The sequence below is a fragment of the Vanellus vanellus genome (assembly GCF_965231255.1).
Source record: "Vanellus vanellus genome assembly, chromosome: Z".
NCBI classification, from domain to species: Eukaryota; Metazoa; Chordata; class Aves; order Charadriiformes; family Charadriidae; genus Vanellus; species Vanellus vanellus.
Window position 1 is genome coordinate 87,701,173 of NC_138908.1, and position 21,615 is coordinate 87,722,787.

Consider the following 21,615-nt stretch of genomic DNA (forward strand, 5'->3'; position numbering starts at 1 on the left):
TCTTTATTTTTCTCCACAGCAAAAGCTCTTGCTGTGATGTAGCTAATACTGGCGTGATTATTTCCCATCAATAATTCACGTCGGCTTGATGAGAGTAAAATTCTTTGTGCCGGTTCCACTGCTGCTCCTTGCTCATTCTTTCCCGCAGTCAGAGCGTGGCGGTTGGATTTCTGACACGGACCGAAAGCTCTAATTTGCAGAATTTGTGAACGACCGTACTCCTCCGCGCTAAGGAGGCTCCGCTAATCACTGCTATTCAATCCCAGAACAGCAGAGAAGCCTCGAGGAAGCCACAAAACACATGGGATACGAAGCGAATTACCGTGGCTGTGTCTCACGGCTTTCGTTTATTGTTTGGGGTCGTCTTGAAGTAAAAATTATTGAAAATATCTTCGGTTAATGCCCCTAGCCCCAGTTCTTACTCGCACCGTAGCTCTGGGATCCCCGAGCATCCTCACAGAGTTCCGTGCCTTAACGAAGGGAAGTTTCTGAAGCGTTTAACAGGCGCACTTAGCTCCCGCTGCCTTTGCGGGACTGAACAAACGTAACGAAACGGAATACTCCGTGTCTCACCCCAAGTCCCTCTGACGCTGGGATTGTCATTGGATCTTCTCTCGACGCGTCTGTACATAATCCTTCTCTGAGAAAACCTCCGTTGACTTGGAAAGGGTAAAATGGGGTGCGCTGTATATGAAGCCAGTTCAAGGCTGCCGTTAAGTGGTTTCCAAGTTGTTCTATTGAAAATTAACATAAACCCAAATTCGTTTCTCCTTCAGATATACTACCTTCTTCCGCCTATCCTCATCTTTCAGCCGAGATGTCCTTCTCGCCGGTGAATTAAAATGAAACAACAGTAGCGAGAAATCCTTTGTGTCTGGGTGAGTCCTGGTCCTACTGCACTGGAGGAAAATTCCGTATATTTTAAATATATGTACCATCCAGCTGAAGAGGAAAGCCATGCAATTAATCATAATTCCCCTTGTGTTTCTGTTTCTGCTGTCGCCTGTACCTAAACATCACAGTTAAGCACAGGGAAAGGAAATGCCCAAGGAATACCTCCCTGTAGCTCCATAGAATAACAAACAATAAACCAAACACGCCTTCGTTTCCCCCAGCAGAAGTTTATGTCGGCAAGAGCTGAATTATGGTCTGGCCCTTGATTGATGCTTCTCTTGAAAAGAGAACTTCTCTTCTCTTCTCTTGAGAAGAGTTTCTCCCCTCGCACTAATGTAACACCACTGAGGTGGGTTGTGTGAGTAAGTGATAAGGTAGGAAGCAACTCAAGATATTTGCCTTTTCAACTTGAAAGCCGAGAGAAAAACTAATAATTTTTTATTTTAAAAATATAACAAACTGAGCAACTGCTGAGCATACCTAATTTATCTTTCAGCTGGGGCATCGACGTTGCTAAACCTTCACTTAAAAAAAAAAAAAAATCACCAAAGAGACTTGACCTGTGTTCAGGTCAATCACCGGTTTTTCTCTTTGGCATTTAAGTCTGGTTTTGTTTCCCGGGACTACCAGGAGACAACAGAGCCAAAGAAATGCAAGGATGAAATGCTCACCAGGTGGCCAAGGGCTGAACTCCTTTAGTAGGTGTCTTTGATTACAGAAACACAATGAAGAATGAATGAACGATGAGGAAGGATGAAGAACCCTGGAAAATAACCTCAGGTAAGGAGTGGATGCTCCGGCGGAGATGGACGTGTACCAGTCGCGTCGCCGCGAGACGTTCAACAGCATCGCCGCGGTACAAGACGCTACGGGTCGTCCTGTTAAACACCCTGAACAGATCGATTAGTTTGGATAGACAGCATCCTACTTATGGAAATGTGAACGTATTACATAAATAGGAAAGTGCTCGGAATAGCTTTTGGCACAAAGCCTCCAGCGCTGTAATAAGTAAATGGAGCAGGCTGAGGTCCCCCGGCTGCCCAGAGGGGTCACCACGCGCTCCTGCTCCACGACCGCGCCGCGCAGCGTCCCCCGGACCCATGACAACCACCCCCGAGATGGGACTTTCAGCATCAGACCGTGTGTGACGGAGAAAGAGGTATTTCTGCCAAAGGAGATAATGAACGGCTTTCCCAACGCAGAAAATAATGCAAAGGGCCATCATGGTTTAAGGGACCCGAAAGGTGTAGAAAATAGGGGCGAGGCAAATTTCTGCTGTTAAAAACACATACATACACACCAGAGCTCTTCAGGGAACAGTCCCGGGGGAGATTCTTCACTATTATCTGCAGAATTTATCCCAATTCTCTTTGGGAACACTTCCATTTACTATAAAAGCGCCAGCTGCTGATTTCCCAGATTGCCTCCATCTTCCAGAGCGGACCTGTGGGCTACTAATCCCCTCCCCCACCGAGCCCACGGTGCTCCCCCGCTGATACCGATTGACTTATCTTCTCTCCTTCTCCGCTCCGTGCCTTGACCAGTGCCACTTTTGAATGAGCACAAAGGCTTGGCCAGAAGAGCCAAATCCCTGTTGCCGTACCCAAACGAGCACAAAGCACGCGGCACCCCAACAAAGGACGTGCGGATGTCATTTGGGTACGACCCCCCTCCCCGCCGTACCTTCCTCGCTCCTCCCCAGGCCTTTTTCAGAATAAATTCATTTATTCGGAATAGATACCTGACAACGGGCACCAGCCGAAAGCTCAGGAACGCAAAGCAGTTATTTCAGGTTTGTCATGTTCGACATCCTTTATCTGCCCCGCGACAATTCGAAGTCTAAGGGCTATGCCAAACACCTCGTTAAAACTTTTAAAACCGCCACGGAAAACCGTCGGGGGAGATTAACAATCTTGAAATCAGAAAATAGCTTCTCGCCTGCTATCTTATCAGCCAACACCACCACCTACTTACGCAGCGAGCGCCTGCCGGGCTGCTCCTGATGGGAAGAGGTTTGCAGAAGACCGGGAGCTGGGAGACCTGCCTCGAGGAACAGTCCGCATCTCTTTGGTTGCAAATTTACAGCCTCTTTTCAAGAGCCTTTGCTCAAAATGAGCATTGTCACCGTAAAGCAATCCGGTCACCATCAGGGGCCTTTGCAAATCTCTGCCTTTCACTGCCTGCAGCTCCTCCTTTTCTCCTTGAAAACTGCTTGGCGCTTCCAGATGTTTCTTCTAATCCTTACGTACGCACCTCTGCTTTTGTTTCCCGCACTTCTGTTTTTTTCTGGACCTATTTTTCTTTTTTTCTTATTCTTTTTTTTTTTTTTTTAATTGGTAAGGCTTCTCATTTGGGAAAAAAAAAAATAAATATATATATCTCCCTTATCCTAACTTAGCTCAAATCTTCCTTCTCCCAGGGCTTGTTTTCTGGGGAAGAAAATGCATCTCTCTCCCTCTGACTGCAAACCGCCATGCTCATCATTTTATAGCTCCCGATTCCGAGTGTCTTTTGAGAAGGACTGCTGGGCTGTCCGTGCCAACAGCCTCGAAGTCTGGAAGCTGCAGCGTAAACTGCTCTTGCTGGTAGGAGGCATATTTCAAAGCCAGTCACACAAATAACAAGAACAAATGTATATAAATAAATCATTCCAAGCAAGTTTTTCTTCCATTGCTGATAGTAGTGAACGCCGACAGATAAATAAATACTTTTTAGCTACCAAAAAGAAGAACGGACGTGCGAGAAGTCGATGTTTTCAGACCCGCAGCCCCCCCGAGGGGAGCTGGGGCAGCTGCCCCAGGTCGCAAGTTTCAAGAACCGACAATTTCGAGCATCTAACGAACGGCGTTTCGGACACCACGTTCGGACCCGTCGAGCCTCGTGCAGGCCACGCGCCCGACGGATTACTCGGCATCTTAGAAAAATGGATTCAGGTTTTTAGGAGCAGAAGTTAAAGCCTGTACTTGGGGGGGGGTGGGGGGGTGTGGAAGAAGTTAAACGTCTGCATCCCAGTTCCCTTTCTGCTGAGGAATGAACAGCCCCGATCTCCCTCCTAGTGGTGGATGGTGAAAGCACAAACCCAGAGATAAAAACTGAAAAAAACCCACAAAACTTTGATATTTCTTCAGGAAATATATTTTACATTTTCACGCTGGTTACATTATATTTTCAGTTATTATTCATTTTTACAGTTATATTTTCACCTTTATGTTTTCACTGTAGCGAGAGAATTTAAGTGCCACCAGCGAGCAGAGGGAAACACCATTCCCACCAACACTCGCCCAGTTCCCTTTGGAGCCGGCAGGGCATCGGAGCACCATCGGGCGCCGAAACACATCGCCCAAAGTCTTTTTTGGCACTGGTGAAAAAAACCCAAACGAGCCCATTCTCCATGGTGAATGGGGATCCACTGCAGAGAGGAATCGAAAGGAACGGCCGCCAGCAAAGGAAAGAAAGTTGGCAAACGCCGGTATGGGGATCAAACGCGAGAAATTAGGTAACGTGGTCCGATGGTCCACGGAGGACTCAAGAGGTGTTGGGAGCGAAGATAGCGATGATGAAAGTCTAAATCATTTAGCTGGTACAAATGGGGGCGAAGTAAGAAAACAGATTTTGGGGCTGTACTTAGAGGGCAAAGTTTGTCGCAGAACTACGCGATTTTGCACAATTGTTTGAAGAATCGTAGAGATGAGATATGTCTTCTAACAAGGCTGGATGTAGCTCTACGGTGTGATAGAGGACTCCATCCTACAATATCCGCTGGCTGACCCGACCCCCTGACATCTCCAAGGGCTTTTCGTTACAAAAGCGTTTCACATCCAGCTGGATAATGCCCAGGATCCGGCTGGAGCGGCAGCAGAACGTCCGTAGTCAAATGAGATGAGAAAGGGACTCGTCTTGTTCCCCTTCCAGACGCCACCTTCGTTCTCTGTTTCTCTTTTTTTCTCTTCAAAGAGCCGGGACAAGCCCAGATCTTCCGTTCGATACTCGTGTTCCTGCAAAGAAACTTTTTCCATTCCGTTCTTTCCTTTTATGGAACGGTAAAACTTTCAGAAAAGTTCTGAAGGACTTTAAAGCCCATAACCTTATACAGTTACAAGGTTCTCCTGTCCCTAAGCCATACCGTAAAATAAATCCGCTGCACAAGCTCGTTTCGGTTTTAATAATTCTGTGGTTATTGCCCCATAACTTTCCTGGTCGGGAACTCCAGGCGTAAAATGGAAAGGAAGAAGAAAGCTGAAGACTCGTTAATAAAATGCTCTCTCGCAATTTCTTCACACTCCCTAATTTAGGGCCAGATCCCCCCCTGGGATGGATGTGAACAGACCCTGTCAGCCAACGGCACCGTGGACATCGTCGCTGGATTCGACCTGAGAAAACTCAGGGTGCGATGTCATCGCGGGAAAGCGTTCTCTCTCCTGGGACTTTTAAGAGGACGTAAGATTGCGGATGCGTCACGCACACACCAGCCCCATCTTGCAAATGCATCAAAGGGTAAAATCAGGCTGTGAATGCTGGAAGAATCGCCATTGTCGGGGGAAAAAAAAATAAAAAAAAAATAAGAGGGCTTTGTGTAGCGTTAAATACAGAGGGAATTCGGTATGATGCAGCGCTGGGATGGAAGCGGCCGTGCAGAAGAGCGGCCGGTACCAAACCTTGCTACTGCGAGGACCAGCGTGGGGTTTTCCAGTGCCTGACTGGTTTATATCCCAGAGCAGCGACATTCTGGGAATGCAAAGCCACCCCACTGGCGCCGTGTCCTGCGTGGGACTCGGGCACTGCCTGGGCGAGGGGGCACGGACCGGCACGGCTGAAAGGTTTCCAGGGCTTTAATCGGAAAAATGTTCTTGCGCACACATAAAAGTGTCATTTTAAACATTATCTTTTACATCACACTACGACAAAAATTGCGTTCACACTTATTGATTAGCCGACTACCAAACCAACTATAGATTATAAAAAATCTATAGGATTTTCCCATACAAATAAATGTTCCGCATTATTCTGTGCTGGGAACAAAGAGTTTCTAATGACATGAGCATAACTGTGCGCACTGACTCAACAAACATCAGGTTCGTACCGAAGATAATTTATGACATTAATTACATCTTGCTTGAAACGCATAGAATGAGAGATATTGGAAAAAAAAGTTATTTTCCTTGGAAATGTAAAACATTGACAATATTGATTAATTTTAAGTGGGGTGATAAAAATTCTTCCGTCCCCAGAAACCTGTTCTGCTTCCTTCTCTTTTTTTTTTCCTTTCTTTTCTTTTTCACCTTCTGATTTTAATCTTTGCACTTTAATTCAATTCTTCTATTACAAGCACAAAAAAATAAAGTTCCATTGGTTTTGGCCCTTACGACCCAACCCTTGGAAACGCAGAGCCGGTTTCTTTAACGATCCCTGTGAAGGCAGAGAGGTTTGGGTGTGCTCATGCACTGGGAAATGTCCCAAAATAGATGTGCTGGAATAAGAGTTGGAATAACTGTTCCCTAAGAGTTCTTTTGGTATACCCCTGCGTGAACCCTTGCAATCCCAAATCATTAATTTTTCCCCATCTGGAGGTGGATTGAGGTAAACATGAAAAAAAATAACCGTTCCAATCTGGAATAGATTTCCACAGGGGGCCTCCGCTGGAATGACTTTGGGGGGCTGCTGGCAAACCTCCAAGCGCAGGCAGGGCTGGCACAAGCGCTGCCCATCGGAAGGCCGAGCTGAGCGCTGCCTGCGCTGCCTGCACTGCCGGGATGCAGGCAGCGGCTGCTGGGATGCAGTCAAATGCCGGGATGCAGGCAGCTCCTGGGATGCAGGCAGCGGCTGCTGGGATGCAGACAAATGCTGGGATGCAGGCAGCAGCTGCCAGGATGCAGACAGTGGTTGCCGGGATGCAGGCAGATGTTGGGATGCAGGCAGCTGCTGGGATGCAGGCAGGGGCTGCCAGGATTCAGGCAGCTGCTGTCGGGATACAGGCAGATGCGGGGATGCAGGCAGCTGCTGGGATACTGGCAGATGCTGGGATGCAGGCAGGAGCTGCTAGGATGCTGGCAGCTCCTGGCATGCAGGCAGCTCCTGGGATGCAGGCGGGAGCTGCCGGGATGCAGGCAGATGTTGGGATACAGGCGGGAGATGCCGGGATGCAGACAGTGGTTGCCGGGATGCAGGCAGATGTTGGGATGCAGGCAGCTGCCGGGATGCAGGCAGCTGCCGGGATGCAGGCAGGGGATGCTGGGATGCAGGCAGCAGTGGGGATGCAGGCAGCTGCGGGGATGCAGGCAGCGACTGATGGGATGCAGGCAGCTGCTGCCGGGATGCAGGCAGCAGTGGGGATGCAGGCAGTGGCTGCTGGGATGCAGGCAGCTGCGGGGATGCAGGCAGATGTTGGGATGCAGGCAGTAGCTGCCGGGATGCACGCAGCAGTGGGGATGCAGGCAGGGGATGCTGGGATGCAGGCAGCAGTGGGGATGCAGGCAGCGACTGATGGGATGCAGGCAGCAGTGGGGATGCAGGCAGATGGGGGGATGCAGGCAGTGGCTGCCGGGATGCAGGCAGCAGTGGGGATGCAGACAGCGGCTGCTGGGATGCAGGCAGCTGCGGGGATGCAGGCAGCGGCTGCGGGGATGCAGGCAGCTGCAGGGATGCAGGCAGATGTGGGGATGCAGGCAGCTGCTGTTGGGATGCACGCAGCAGTGGGGATGCAGGCAGATGTTGGGATGCAGGCAGCAGCTGCCGGGATGCAGGCAGCATTGGGGATGCAGGCAGATGCCGGGATGCAGGCAGCAGCTGCTGGGATGCAGGCAGCTGCTGGGATGCAGGCAGCTGCTGGGATGCAGGCAGATGCCGGGATGCAGGCAGATGCTGGGATACAGGCAGCAGCTGCCGGGATGCAGGCAGCTCTTGGGATGCAGGCAGCAGCCGGGATGCAGGCAGCTCCTGGGATGCAGGCAGCAGCCGCTGGGCACATTGGTTGAGCTGCACCGACCTCTAGAGGCTCCGGCCCCAACTGCCTCCGTCTCCGCCCGGGCCGCGGCGGGGGGCGGCGGCGGTTCTCCGGGTGAGGGCAGCGACGGAGGGGGAGAAGGGCCCGTTCCTCCCTGGGCCTTCTGCCGCCGCTGTCCCCCCTCTCTCCCCTTCGGGCAGAGGGACCGGGAGCCCACCACCGCGCCGCTTGTGAGTTTTGTTGCACAAATTGGGGAATCCGCGCGGATCCCCTCTGGAAGCTTCGGGACGGTCATCTGCCCGCGCTGCTGCGAGGGCCTGGACCCCTCTCTGGCCAATTTATTGGTATTCTGCTGGAAAAATTGGTACCGTCCCTACCCGGCCCCAAACAATGTGCTGCCAGGCATCCCTTCTTTAAGCACATCTCCCGTTTAGACTACTCGGTCGTTAGGATTTAGATGATTTTGGGACCAATGCAGGAGTGCAGATGTCGAGAGCGAAGCTGGACCCCTTGTCCAACGCTGCACCAAGGACCCCAACGGAGCCACGAACACTGGAAGTGCCCCGAAGATGCCACCAGCGATCCATCAACGAAGCGAGCTCAGCTTTAACGGAGAAGTCGTTAAACTTCCGCCGTCAAAGGTAGGAAAAAGCCAATTATTCTGGTGCAGATAAAACCGAAAGCTTGCGCCTAGGTTCCTCTCCAGTCAATGGAAAAGCAACCCCACCACCAAGGCAGGAGAAGGGAGCGCGGAGCGTTTTCCCACTTGGGAAATAATCCCGCCTCGCCGAGAACACAAAGAACTACTTACAGAGAGCATTTGGCTCCGGTGTGGTTGTATTAAAGAGGCGCCTTCAGATTTAAAGGTGATCATAATTCTTTTTGAAATGTGCCTGAAGAACCTCGATGGTCTGATCCGGGCAAACGGAGTATGTCCGTACCTGGGAAGGCTGCAGCTGCCTCTAAATATGAATTGTAAGTCGCTCCATGCACAAAATACAATAAAAATACTGTATTCAACGCACAAGACGATGGTGATTTACTAATTTAGATGGTATTTGAGTTCCTTTAAGGAACTGGATGTTAAGGTGGGTAATGTAAAAAAACAAAACAAAACAAAACCAAACCAAACAAAACCAAACAGACCCAAAAAATCAAAGAATAACTATGGAAGAGAGAGCTGGGTGTGCTGTGGTCACAAACGGGTCTCTGAGCCGGAGCCTCCAGCGTCTCCAGGGAAGAACTCAAACAGAAGACGGAGGAAACTGTTTAGATCCTTCATTTAAGGACCTAAACTGCTGATCTGGCATTAAATACAGATATTTCATTAGGATAACTTTAAGGGCTTATTTTATTTCTCGAGGAGGGGGAAGAGAGAGGAGGAGGAATCCCAGTGAGCGACGAAGGGGACTGACTCGTCTTTCAAGGAACTGTGGCAACGAGACCCCGTGAGCGAATTGCAGATCGCATTTATTACCAAAAAGCTCCTCGTAAACCAGCACGTGAGCACGTCCCTGCTGGAAAGCAAACAGGGAAGGAGCGTTGTACCGGATTTTCTCGTTCTGGCACCCGCTTCTATCTGAAAAAGCGCGCTCAGAATTTTACGTAACCGCAGCTCGTGTCGTTCGTCAAATTGATCCGTGAGAGTGTAAAGCTGAACTACACTAAAAGTACTAAAACGTTAGCCAAAATTATTCGTAATCTACTTTTTTAAGGGCGTGAGGGAATGCTGAAGGTTGTTAATGATGAATTCCGATTGAGGGCCGGTACCGGTGGGTGTGCCTGAAAAGCCTCTTCCCCTTCTCCCTCCTGCAGAGCAGAATATGTAACATCACTACTTTTTCATGCCCAGAGGTAAATGTCTTAAACTCATTTTTTTTTTTTTCTAGAGTTATTTCTCTCTCTGGGAAAAAAAGACAAAAAAAAAAAAAAAAAAAAGTTGTTTAATGATGTTTTACAACTGAAGCAGCATCAAATGATAAATCTCCCGTTCCTTCCCTTGAACTCGGCAGCAGGTCCCCGGCAGCCCCTCAAGCCCAAATCCCTCCAGTCGCAGGTAACGGCACCGCCACTCAGCTCCCACCCCGAAATTCCGCATTATTTTCCCCAAAAGTGGAATATATTCAGCTGGGAGCCTACGGAATAGCCCTGCGCAGTGCAGGGAATGAGGGTTGGCACATGCGGAGAGGCAGGGAGGTGACAAGATGGGGAATCCCGTATCTGAAATAACCTGTAACCACCAGCATCCCCAGCACCAGTGCACCAGTTCAGCCTCTGTTCGGAAGAGAAGAGCAGTAGTCGCCCAGGAGAGGGGCGCCACATCCGCCAGGGTTTGGAGCCAGCGATGTCCTCCCCTCTCCGTGATCTTGGTGAATTCCAGAGAGAAAAATACCATTAAACCCACAAATTCACTCCAAACCGTTCTAAGCTGCTCCAAGCCCTCACTAGGGTGCATGAACAGCCGTCTTTTTAGTACCGAAATAGCACCACCAGCCAAGAGGTGACAGGACGGCCCCCGATTGGCACAGAAAGGCGATGAAAGCATTACTGGAAATTATTTTGTCCAATTTGAGCCCGAACTTTGGAAATCCCTTAGGTTTTAACGCAAAGCTGTCTCATTTTGACAGGGAATATCTTTATATTAAAAAAAAAAAAAAAAAAAAAAAAAAAAAGAGAAGCATTTTCCATTTTCTTCCCCCCAAGGGTTTTCCGCTACCTTCAGTGGTTAATCACTAAAAAAAGTGGTAAATGGCATCATTAAGAAATAAAACAACAGCCCGGACATGCAGTGCCAGCCCAGGACAACCCCCCCGGCCCCAAGGGCATCGAGCGTTCACACTGCTGGAACAGACAGCAAAATACTACAAGGCAGAGTTAACCAGTTATTATGAAGAATAACCTTTCTTCTGCAAGAGCTGTCCCCGTTTTTGGCTCTTACGTGGAATATTTTAATCGGGAAGAGCCTTTTAAAGCCGTTCCTGAGCTGGTTTTAGCACACTTTAACGCACAGGTTGGGTTGGAAGGGACCTTAAAGCTCATGGAGTTCCACGGGCAGGGACACCTCCCACCAGACCGGGGTGCTCAAAGCCCCGTCCAAGCCGGCCCCATCTAACCCGGCCTTTCATCTTCATCAAATTCAAGAAATAACGAGAATGCGTTGGGACAACAGCTTCTTTCCAATTTCAGGGAAGCCTGTTAGAAACCGGTTCCGTTCCTCTCTTGAGGAGTGAGTTTGATCGCTCCCCGATCTGTGACCGGGCTGGGAAAGACCAGACCCATTATTCTCCTTTATTCTGCCCAATTATAAACGGAAGGAAGCTACTTCAGAAAAACAACAGTTTCTCTCGATTCCCAGCCCGCTCCCAGCCCAGGAAATCCCCCAGTAAGATCACCCGTCTCTCCGCTCTCCCTCTTGTGACCAATATTGCGCGGACAGAACAGAACCGCAGGAGGCGATGGCAAAGCTCCCCCACCGCCGGCAGCAGAGCAGCGCGGTGCGATACCGGTGGTGGAGAAGCAGACACGATTCCAACCTTGGACCTACTCTGACCTGCCGGGCAATTTAGCCTTTAAGTCTCCGGGGAAGACTGCTCAGGTTTTTTTTTTTTTGTTTTTGTTTTTTTTTATTACGTCTGAGTTTTCCGACTGACTGTGCAAGACCCAAGTCACTTGCCAGAAGCCTCTGCAGTGCCATAGCGCATCCTGGCGTCCTCACTGCTCTGTCTGGGGAGGGAGGAACAAGCCCACGTGCTGCATCCTGCGCTGGAGACGCTTTCTTTACAGTCTCACTTTGACCTCAAAGCAGAAAGTCTGTAAAGTCACGTTGGCTACTGCTTTTTAGCAGTCGCCTTTCGCGGAGGAAATAGGCAATGGGACTTCACCTCGGCTGAAAAAAACTCCGCATCGGCTCCCGAGTTCAGACAGTTTTCCCGAGGCAGCGCTCTGGGCAAAGACAGTCCTGGCCGAGAGCCGCCTCTCCCAGCCCAGCCAGGGTCTGGCCAAGGGAACACTGAAATACCAGCAGGGACGTTCTTCGCTTACTCTATCCACGACACAACAAGTTCTCAACTGCTTGGAATATAATCATTTATTTATCTTTACAGTGATGACGGAAGAATGTACAGGTGTTTTCACCCATAGGTATAAAAATCTGTTTATATACAGAGTCACAATAATCTTTAATTGGGAAATCGTTCTGTTCTCCTGATCCGTCCTTACCAAAAACCACAGGAAAAACAAATCTTTAGTACAGGCAATATAATTCCAGTAGGTTTGCAACCTGGCATCAAAAGCTCAGCTTTAGATTAAGGGTAACGTTCGATACTTAAAAAAGGACTTTAAGTCGTAGGACACAAAATAAAGTTGCTTTTCAAATAAGATATATACATCAAAAAATAGGAGTCTAAAAAAGGCATTGGTTTTAATGCTATTAGAAAGCTATATAAATGTGCATGGGTCCGTTTCTTCTTATAACGAAAGACCGAAGGAGAAAGTGCCTCTGTCTTTTAGGAAGTTCCTCCTGGGATAAGTCAGTTAAAAGTACCTGGAAAAGAGAAAGAAAGAACGAACCCCTTTTGGAAGAGTAAAGGCCGATGGTTGCAGCAATTAGAACGACTCCGCGGGAGCGGTTATAGCTGCGTTTCAGTTCCACTGTAAGAGCACACCATAAATAGTTCGTAAGTGGGTACCAAAAAATTAATGCAGGGCGAGTAGCTGCTCAGTGGTTAAGAGTCCCAGAGGTGCCCCGTTACTTTTGCGTTGAGCACAACCCGCCTACATAACACGCTTTTACCACCCAGCCTCTGCCGGCACATCACCCAGGCTTCTGCCTTAAATCATTTGCTGAATTCTTGTTCTTTACATACAGCGTAATGGCTACACGAAAAAGTTTCTTAATATAAAAAGATCATACCGGAACATTAGTCTGTATAAAGGAAAAAAAAAAAAAAGCTCGCATCCTTCAAGCTATTTTACATTAACTAATCAGCTTACTCAAAAATCTTGTTCAAGGCTATAATTAAAACCACTAGGGCAAAAAAAAAAGCCATTTTATAGAATATAGCCAACCTGTGTCCGTTTACGTGTACATGCAAATAGGTAACGAGCTCACAGGTTGATGGAACTCAAGGTCTACCGATCCAACCGAGTTCTGCAGAGAACACAGTACCCGTGCAAAACCAACCGCTTCTACAAATAGATTTATGACTCCGTTACAAAAATCATTATTTGCTGCAAATGAAAAAAAATGCGAGACGGCAATTTGATTCCAAAACGGCAAAGGTTTGAAATCTCACATCTTAAAACAACATCCTTTCTCGACTTCCTTAAAATTTTATCCATAATTAGACTTTTATAGGAGAAATACTCAGGGATTAAGAGTTTAACAGTAAATAGCTGTAATTGAAAGTAATTAAAAGATGCCAGTAGCCTGGAAAAGATCGAGATGACTGGCCTGTTAAGTGGCCAGTGAACACCACCGTCAAAGAGCTCTTGTCCGCAACTTAAACCATCAAATTTCCCTTTATGTGGCACTGACACCACAGGTAATAAAAATAACTGTGCCTTCGAAACAGGAGTATCCAGGGGCTGGTGGGTACCTTACAAACACGTTCTGTTTCTAATTATACGAATTTACTCAAGCAACACATCTGTTGTAGCTGAAGCGGTAACTTAGCACGCAGTCCAGATAGCGAGGGCCAAAATAACATCTGGCTTTTGGGTGCACCAGGCTTATATTCTTCAGAAGGGGGAGGGGGGGGGAGCAAAATGCCACGGAATTACCACTCTACGCTCCGGGTTGAATACCAGCGGGAACGTTCAGCGAAACTTCCATCCCACGTCTACAAGTTACCCGTTATTTATTCATAGCCGCGTAAAAGTTAACTCTTTTGTATCTGTCAAATAGGAAATACATATATTCTCTCCCCCTGGGGGCAGTTGAATTTCTTTTTTTTTTTTTTTTTTTTTTTTTTTTTTTTATTCTGGAGTAAATTCCTTCAAAATTACACAACCATCTCCAGACAGAATTCCTGGTCGTTAAAACTTCAGCTAACTCCTGATGAAAAGGTCAGACCTCAGAGCTGTTGCACTTTCATATAGAAGCACGACAAGCACAGCGGAAACAAGATAATGAATTACCGCTCTTCTGCGGATGATTTAAAAAAAAAAAAAATAATAATTTTTTGAGAAAGCGTTTGGCAAATCCACAGATCAGTACTGAAAATAGGTAGAAAATACAAAATGATGCCTTGGAAAATTAATTTGTAGAGGCATTACCCATTTAAAAATAAATAGAAAAGTTTCAGGAACTTGTTAGGTAATTTTACTACGTTAAGTTTTGAAGAACAGAAAAAAGCCGGTTACTTTGATCGCTTTACCTCAGTTTCACATCAAGCATTAAGTGCCAGAAAATACACCTGCACTGGTTTCTAGAGACTGGGTCTTTGCTGTAAAGGGTGAAAACCGCTGGTTTTTCCTCCCCGGTGACGTGCGTAGCGCTTACTGTGAGGATGTTCATGTCCATATATGCGAAATCACCCTATTTTTGCGCTGCACGTGGGCACGTCAGGTACCATAGGCGCGGGGAGAAAGCCGGAGCGCGCGTGCGTGACGCGCTACTGCCCACCGAACGACTGCCGAGTGACTGCCCACAGCCGAGACGGCTACATCTCCGAGCGCGCCTCCGGGAGATCCGACTCACCTGATTTCTTTTTATGCTTCGTCTCCGTTATCCATTTCTACATCGATATCTTTTGTTGTATCAGCCGCTCGCGACAAAATGTCTGCCATTAGTGCCTCCTCCAGTTTTTTACGCACTTGTTGCACCCGCTCTTCTTGTTTTCTGAAGGGAGAGAAGAGAAGAAGGGGCAAAACCGTCAATCCTTCGAGTATACAAGTAGGCTGGGAGCATAAGACTTGCATAAACAATGACTCAGGACCGGTTTCTCAACTCTCCTTTTTAACTTAGGACAGAATAGTTCCAGTTGGAAGGGACCTATGAAGATCATCTAGCCTGACCCCTCCAGGGCTGACCAAAAAGTTAAAGCGTGTTGTTAAGGGCACTGTCCAAATGCCTCTTAAGCACTGCCAGGCTCGGGGCATCCAGCACCTCTCCAAACCCTTTGTTTGCAGGTACGCAGGCACACGGGGAGCGCGTGGCACTAAACCGGGAGCCCTCTGAGCCAGACGCCCGTCTGCTCCAGCGCGCGGGGCTTTCCTCCCCTCATACGGAGGCAGAGGGATCGACCGTGACAGACCATCTTCCACTCGCAGCCGAGATACTTGAAAAGACCAAACAGAAGGTGAATGGAGCAGTAACCCACTAGACTGTCTCCCTCGGACTGCTTTTTTTTCTTTTCTTGCCTTTTTTTTTTTTTTGGGGGGGGGCAGAGACATTTTTGCGTAGATGATTGACAATTATAGCGGGAGATTCCCGTCCTGAGGGCTGTAAAGGGGGTCTGAGGCAATCTCCCTCTTTCCCAGCATAAGGGTGGGTACACCAGGAGCCCCTTTACAGGACGGTGGAGCACTGAGTAGGTTTTTAAGTGCTCAAAGAACCAACTCCGAGTCCTACGTGATGCGTGCACAGGAGAAGAACCTCAAGGGGCTCCACTGTTTCTATTTATTTATTTCATCACTCCTACCTACCTAGGCAGCCTTATCTACTAGTCAGTGACGCATTTAAGATGGCAGCAACTTCCGCTGAAACAAAGGTTTGTTTCCCCGGGGAAAGTTAATTCCAAAATATTACCTCGATAGCAACATAAATTTAAAATATTTTGCTTCAATGCTTAGTTTGGAAGGTAATATTTAGCTTTCGAATGTTACCAGAAAACAAGAAGTCCTCTTTTGAAGTTTTCCCAAGAGAACACAAATTTTGCATCAGACCCAGGTTGTTTGGTTTGGGTTGTTTTTTTTTTTTTTTTTTAACATGAAAATCCACTTGTTCCATCAAGCTATGTTTTCCAAAAAAAAGCAAATCTTTAAACAAAATATGTGCTTACGAATGGCCAGAACTCATCAGAAGCAGGCACAGGAAAACATTTGTTAGTGCCACAAACTCCCTGTGGCTATTTAGGATGGCAGGAGAGATACAAAGAACATCAAAGCTCAGCAGTGGTACCCAACATGCTCCACAGAAGCCTCCGAGGAGCACCAGCCTCGAAGGCTATTCACTTCTACAGCTGCAACCACTGCCAGCGCTCCCCAAGTACTTCAGAGGAGACTGTCTGCTTACAGAGATAGCAAAAGGAAGACAAAAAGAACAAGCTAGTTCAGTACGCAGAACTTGTTTTCTATCTTCCAGCTGATTTCTATCTTTGTTTTCTACCTTCAATATACTGCTTACTGTCTCAGAGCTGTTAACTTTCAACGCCTAGAGAGTGATCTTTCAAAGCCCGGGGCAGAGAACCAAACAAAACCAAAGCTGCCTTATCTTTCGCAGAACCTGCGACAAAGGAGAAATAAAAGTTAGAGTAGCAAATTCCGTATTTTTTAATTGAACGAAAAGGATCCCAAGAGCACACATAAGCTGAAATATAACTTTAACAACAACAACAACAAAAAAAAAATAATCAGGACTAAAAAGTTGTCCCCATCTCACTGTTGGAATACACTGTGAGCTGGCGAAAGATTGTGGAAAAGAAATAGTTGAAGTATGTTTTATTTTTCCCCTTCTTGGCTTTAGAGTTTTTGTCTTTAAAACAGTAGGATCATTCCACAATCCACAGCCTACAAACTGCACCACAACAGGCTTCAGACGCCAGTCAACAGCCAGTTACACCAGCAGATCCCTTCCCTAGATTCCTGGTGGTCCCTTCCTCAGGGCTAATTTAGGCTATCTTGATAAATACCAACAATTAATGACGGCATTTTTTTTAAAAAGTGCCTGAATGGTCAAATTAGAGAGAAGAAAGCTGCTGGAATATCTTTATAAAGCTCCCCTTTAGAATGCAAAGCAGATTCCAATGAACTAAAGCACAGTAAGGACACTCCCCTAGTCTGAGAAAGAATGGATCAAGGACCAAACGTAAATGTTCCTTGAACAAGGTTCCGGTCACTAGGCATTTAAGTATGTCCTGGAAAAGCCCTGAAATATCCCATATCCAGTGAAGATCTGGGAAATCATCAATCGTCCCTTTGTCAAAAAAGTCACGAGGCGCTTAGATGACCTTGCCCACTCATTAATCCGAATTAAGCCACCAACAGCTGAGCTGGGAGAGAAAGGAGGCCCAATTCCAGGCCGCGAATATTTCATAACATCAGTGTGTATCACAGAATGCAATTCCGGGAATCACACAAGAAATTCATCCGGAACATCATTTCTTTCTTGGCGCTACAAGGTCCCTCCCTGCTTTGCTCTTCAGCGAGTCTGTTTACCAGAGATGGAATCTAACATAAAGGCCAGCAAGCGTCTTCTATATCAACCTTGAGGAGTTGGGTACAAAACAATCCTAAGCTTCACCACCTCGTTCGGCTGCTTTATTTGAAATCTTCATTTTCAACGCGCTAACCGTGTTGAGGAACTTTTGAAAAAACCATACGCTGCAGCATAAGCTCAGCCTGTCCCAGATTTCAGAATCGTTATCCCGATTTTTCCTGCCATCTCGGCCACATGGCTGTGGTGTTTCTCTCTCACAATACACAGAAGTGACAGGCAGTTTTCTGTATTTCGGACTAACTTCTGTCATTATGGGCCCAGGTTCCCTGTTTACAGCGTGCACGCCCTTCTCCAGAGGTTACTCCCGGGTCTTGCTTCCCAAACTCACGTGAAGACATAGCTTTCCCCAGTTATCTCGTTTCCAAATTTGCAGCCAGCTAGTTGATCTCTCCACTGAACAACCAAAAAATAATGCACAGCACTCCCAGTGCTGAAGAATCTGGTCTTCTTGCAAACAGTTTTTAAGTGTTAAAAACATAGCTTTTTTTTTTTTTTATACAAGTAATATGACTTTTAAAGCGCGTGAACTACCAAGAGCAAATGTTTAAGAGCCAACAGCAAGAAAACACTACTAATAAAAAGCGCTCATCTTTAACGCTAAGTAAAACTCTAGGACTTAAAGTATTTCCATTAGATTTGATTAATTTGACTTCTTAGGCTAGTTTATCACAGCAGTATTAAGTAAAACTACTTTAGCCCATTAAGTCAACAGGGTTAGCAGTGCCGCCAGGGAAGGCAAGCGTGCTGCCCGCAAGGGCCCGCTCTTCTTCTGACCTTATTTTTAGTGGAGAACTGCTTTATACAACAGGATTGTGTACAGCTCTGCATTCAGATGATTTCCTTCGAGCTTAATATAATTTTACTTGTCCTCACTACTTGCGCTCTTCTCGGCCCACGCAACTAAGTGATGTGTGCGTGCTTTAAAGACATGTGTGATTCCACGCCACCGTATGCAATCAAAATATGATACTACGCCAACTTCCCCTCTGATTCTCCATTTTTCTGTATCGCTAAATCTATTGAGGCTCCATTTGATTTAGTTCCTTATGGGCTGGCACTGCAATATCTACTCTGTCATCAGACTAAAAAATTGTGTATAGCTCTAGTAACAGCATTCAGCTGCAGCAGAAACCCAAAGGTATCTTTACATTTAGGATGGGTGTCATATTAGATGGGAAAAATCCACAGAACCAACTTGTCCTTGTCTGAATACCAGTTCCACCTCCCTATGTGTCAGGAGGGAGGTAATACCCCTTTTCCCCCTGCTCTTCCAGTACATTCAAATATAGTATTTTTTGGAGACATTCTAATTGAGAGCCATCCCCATAAGTGCTTAGAGGAACATTTGCTCTGTTTTTATGAAAAACATACTCTACAGCTTCTCAGCAGCTGGGATTCCAGAAGTCTTCCGCTAACCAGATCCGAGATGTGCTGCTGAAATGAGAATTAATTACTGGTACGTTGACCCTATTTGCTGTATTACATTAAACTCAGAGGTTAGGGGCATCTGCTAATTCCTTCCCCCCCCCCCGCCCCGTACATACACCTCTCCGATACATCACTTCCAATAAATCTTTCCCATCTCCTCCTCCCCTCTCAGCAGAAATAAACCACTGTCGAGACAGCATACTCTGAACAGCAACTACAGAAACTCTCATATTTTTAGTTACCGTGCTTTCCTGCCATAGTCCGTGTTAAACTCGTCCTTACATCTAGGATCAGAAAGTTTCTCTCGTAGCCAATATTGGTAAGGATTATTTAGGGGTTTGCCTCCCCGCAACACACATGGCTTTACCTTACAATTTTCTTATTCCTGAGGAGAGCTCAGACTGTGGAAACATTCTCGATCTCTCATTTTCTTCCTTTGGCACATTATAGTTCTGGCGGCTTTGGTCTGTCATACTGGAAGCGAGATTTGTATAGCGCGTTGAGGAATATTGTGAAGGACTACGCTACAGCTGACTAGCTTGGATCGTGGTTCCTGCAGCTTAAGATTCAGACATTCTTAAACCCATGCCAAACAAACTCAGAGCATTAAACTTGAATTACTCTCCATTCCTGTCTCATGGTAAATGCAGCTTAGTTTTTGGACAGATTAACAGGTACTTTTTCTTCCCCACTACTGTGCAGAGCATGACACAGCCAGACTTACTACATTCATTGTTACGCTTTGGCAAATTTGACAGGTTATGGCTTCCCATCAGAAAAAGCAGAAGTCCCGTTGCCATGCTATTTGAAAAGGGCGATTGTCAAGATAACCGACAAATCTCAGGAATGAAACCTACTGGGTGATGGTAAGCGGTCAGCAAAGAACCTAGACTGAACAAGAGAAAGGGCTGTTGAAAACTGAAAGGTGGGATTCTCAAAAACGACTTACACGCTTTAGGAAAAGAAATCCCCTGAAAACTATCAGCTTTAGAAAATCCCACTGAAGAGAGAGACATTTGAAAAGACTGACAGACTGGACTACGAAGCAGAACAGAGCTGCGAGTCAAAAATGAATTTTATGATATATTGCAAAACTTCATCCACCTAAGCCCAACTGCAAAAAACAATCCACCTATTTGTTATTTGCAGAAGATATCATTCCCCAGTTCATCCCAAAAGAGAGAAACCGGTTAAAGCAGGTATCTAGCAGAGACACAAAGGTTGTCAGTCTTGGCCTTTCACGGAAACGGATGCAACTCAACAGTGCAGTTGCAAAGAACGTAACTAGATGATGGTCAGGAAAGAAGCTACCAACAGAAGCTGCAAAGCAGCAGCTTCCAGATAAATGATCTCACAGAGGCAGTATGGGAGAAGACAGTAAATAGGGAATTCTAAAAGCCTGCCTCAGGAAGCTAAGATTTGGATGTAAAGACCACTGGGAACCACATCACACTCATTTTACATACTTACCTTTCACAGGACCAGCATTAAGAAGCCCAGAACTATTCAGAAGGTGTAACCCACAACTGAGAAAAAAAAAAAATAGGTGCTTGTCCCTAGTGATAAGGAAGCACGGTTGTTTCTTAATCATGCATTTAGAGGAAGTTACTTAATGTTTTTCGAGTGAATTTGCTGAACCAAAAGAGGAAATTTTGCATTTTACTCTGATTATGAAAGAGATTTACCATCATTACACGACCAGGAATACTTCAAGTTAAACGTGAGTCAAGCTGACAGCTATTTTGTTAGATGTAAACAACTGCTACGATCTCCCTGAAGATTTTATAGTACAAAAGAATATGTGCTGGTACCTGACCAGTTACCCGCAATGGCAACCTTTTCCTTACCGTTATGTGAGTTCAGAAAGCAATTGTACTGCTGTCCTTAGTGATAACAGGTGCCGTGCTCTGATACTGCTTCTTCACGCAATGCGTTTTCTGCACGGTCTTAAAATAAAAGCCAGCTTCACACAAACAGTGTGAAAGGGTAACGTTCAAAAATATTTAATCCTTTTGTAGCGAGTTGCCTACAAAGCCATAAACCAGAAGAGACCCCAAACTGGCAGCCTATGCATAGAATTCGTAGAGCTGCTCCAGTTCAGAACCCGTGTCCTGCCTAAGTTGTCAGCGCTTTCTGACAACAAATTCAGAATCCGCTTTGTAAAAACACCTGAATGACTGATAAGCCAAAGAAGTAATTTTGTTTCCAAGAAACAATAAACGTTGTCAAACATGCTAAGAAAGTTTCTCATCCTGCCCTGTAACTTTCTGTAACAAAGCCAGAAGAGTTTACCTTCTGAAAGCATTTCAAGTTGATGTCTAAGAAAATAAAGCAAAGTAAATCCCTAAGGTAAAGGTCTGGGAATCAGATGATTGTATACCTTCACGCTAGTTCTGCAGGAGCATCCGCGAGCCACCTAGGGCTTAGAAAAAAACGTGACAGCAGTGGACTTCGGTGCCGAGTGAATTCCACCCAGTGGCAAGATCCCAGTTTGCTCCTCAGACTCCCTACACAACCTAGAATTTAACCAAAAATGTGATACTAAATGCAAAGTGCATCCCACGTGTTGACTCGCGCTTAAGCAATACTAAAAAAAAAAAAAGCGGATGACAGGATTGCATCCCATGTCTTGCCACATCTAGTCAATGCAACAAGAAATCTCTTTCTTCACTCAGTCCTAACCTTGAAATTGAGTGCTGAAGCCCCTGCTTTTAGTACCCAAAAACCGACGAGTCTTTCTTTGAAAAGAAAATTAACAGTGCAGCGATTAAAAAAAAAAAAAAAAAAAAAAAAAAAAAATCAATCTTTGCCCATATGTGAATAGATCTATCTGTGCCCCTCATAGCATATCCAAATCTCCCACTTTAAAGAGAGTGTATTAGCACAAAGCTATATGCTACAGGGGAATATTTTT

General features: G+C 46.3%; 1 protein-coding gene across 1 annotated transcript in view; it reads right to left on the reverse strand.

Moving 5' to 3' along the window:
- Positions 1–12,229: 12,229 nt before the first annotated feature.
- The window catches only part of MBD2 (methyl-CpG binding domain protein 2), a 41,574-nt gene continuing 32,188 nt past the window's right edge, over positions 12,230–21,615 (reverse strand). Inside the window, exons 6-7 of the mRNA XM_082497452.1 lie at positions 14,535–14,675; positions 12,230–12,377 (exon numbers count right to left, since the gene is read on the reverse strand). Of these exons, the coding sequence (XP_082353578.1) occupies positions 14,546–14,675 (130 nt within the window). The 3' untranslated portion in view covers positions 12,230–12,377; positions 14,535–14,545. The remainder of the gene's footprint in view (positions 12,378–14,534; positions 14,676–21,615) is intronic.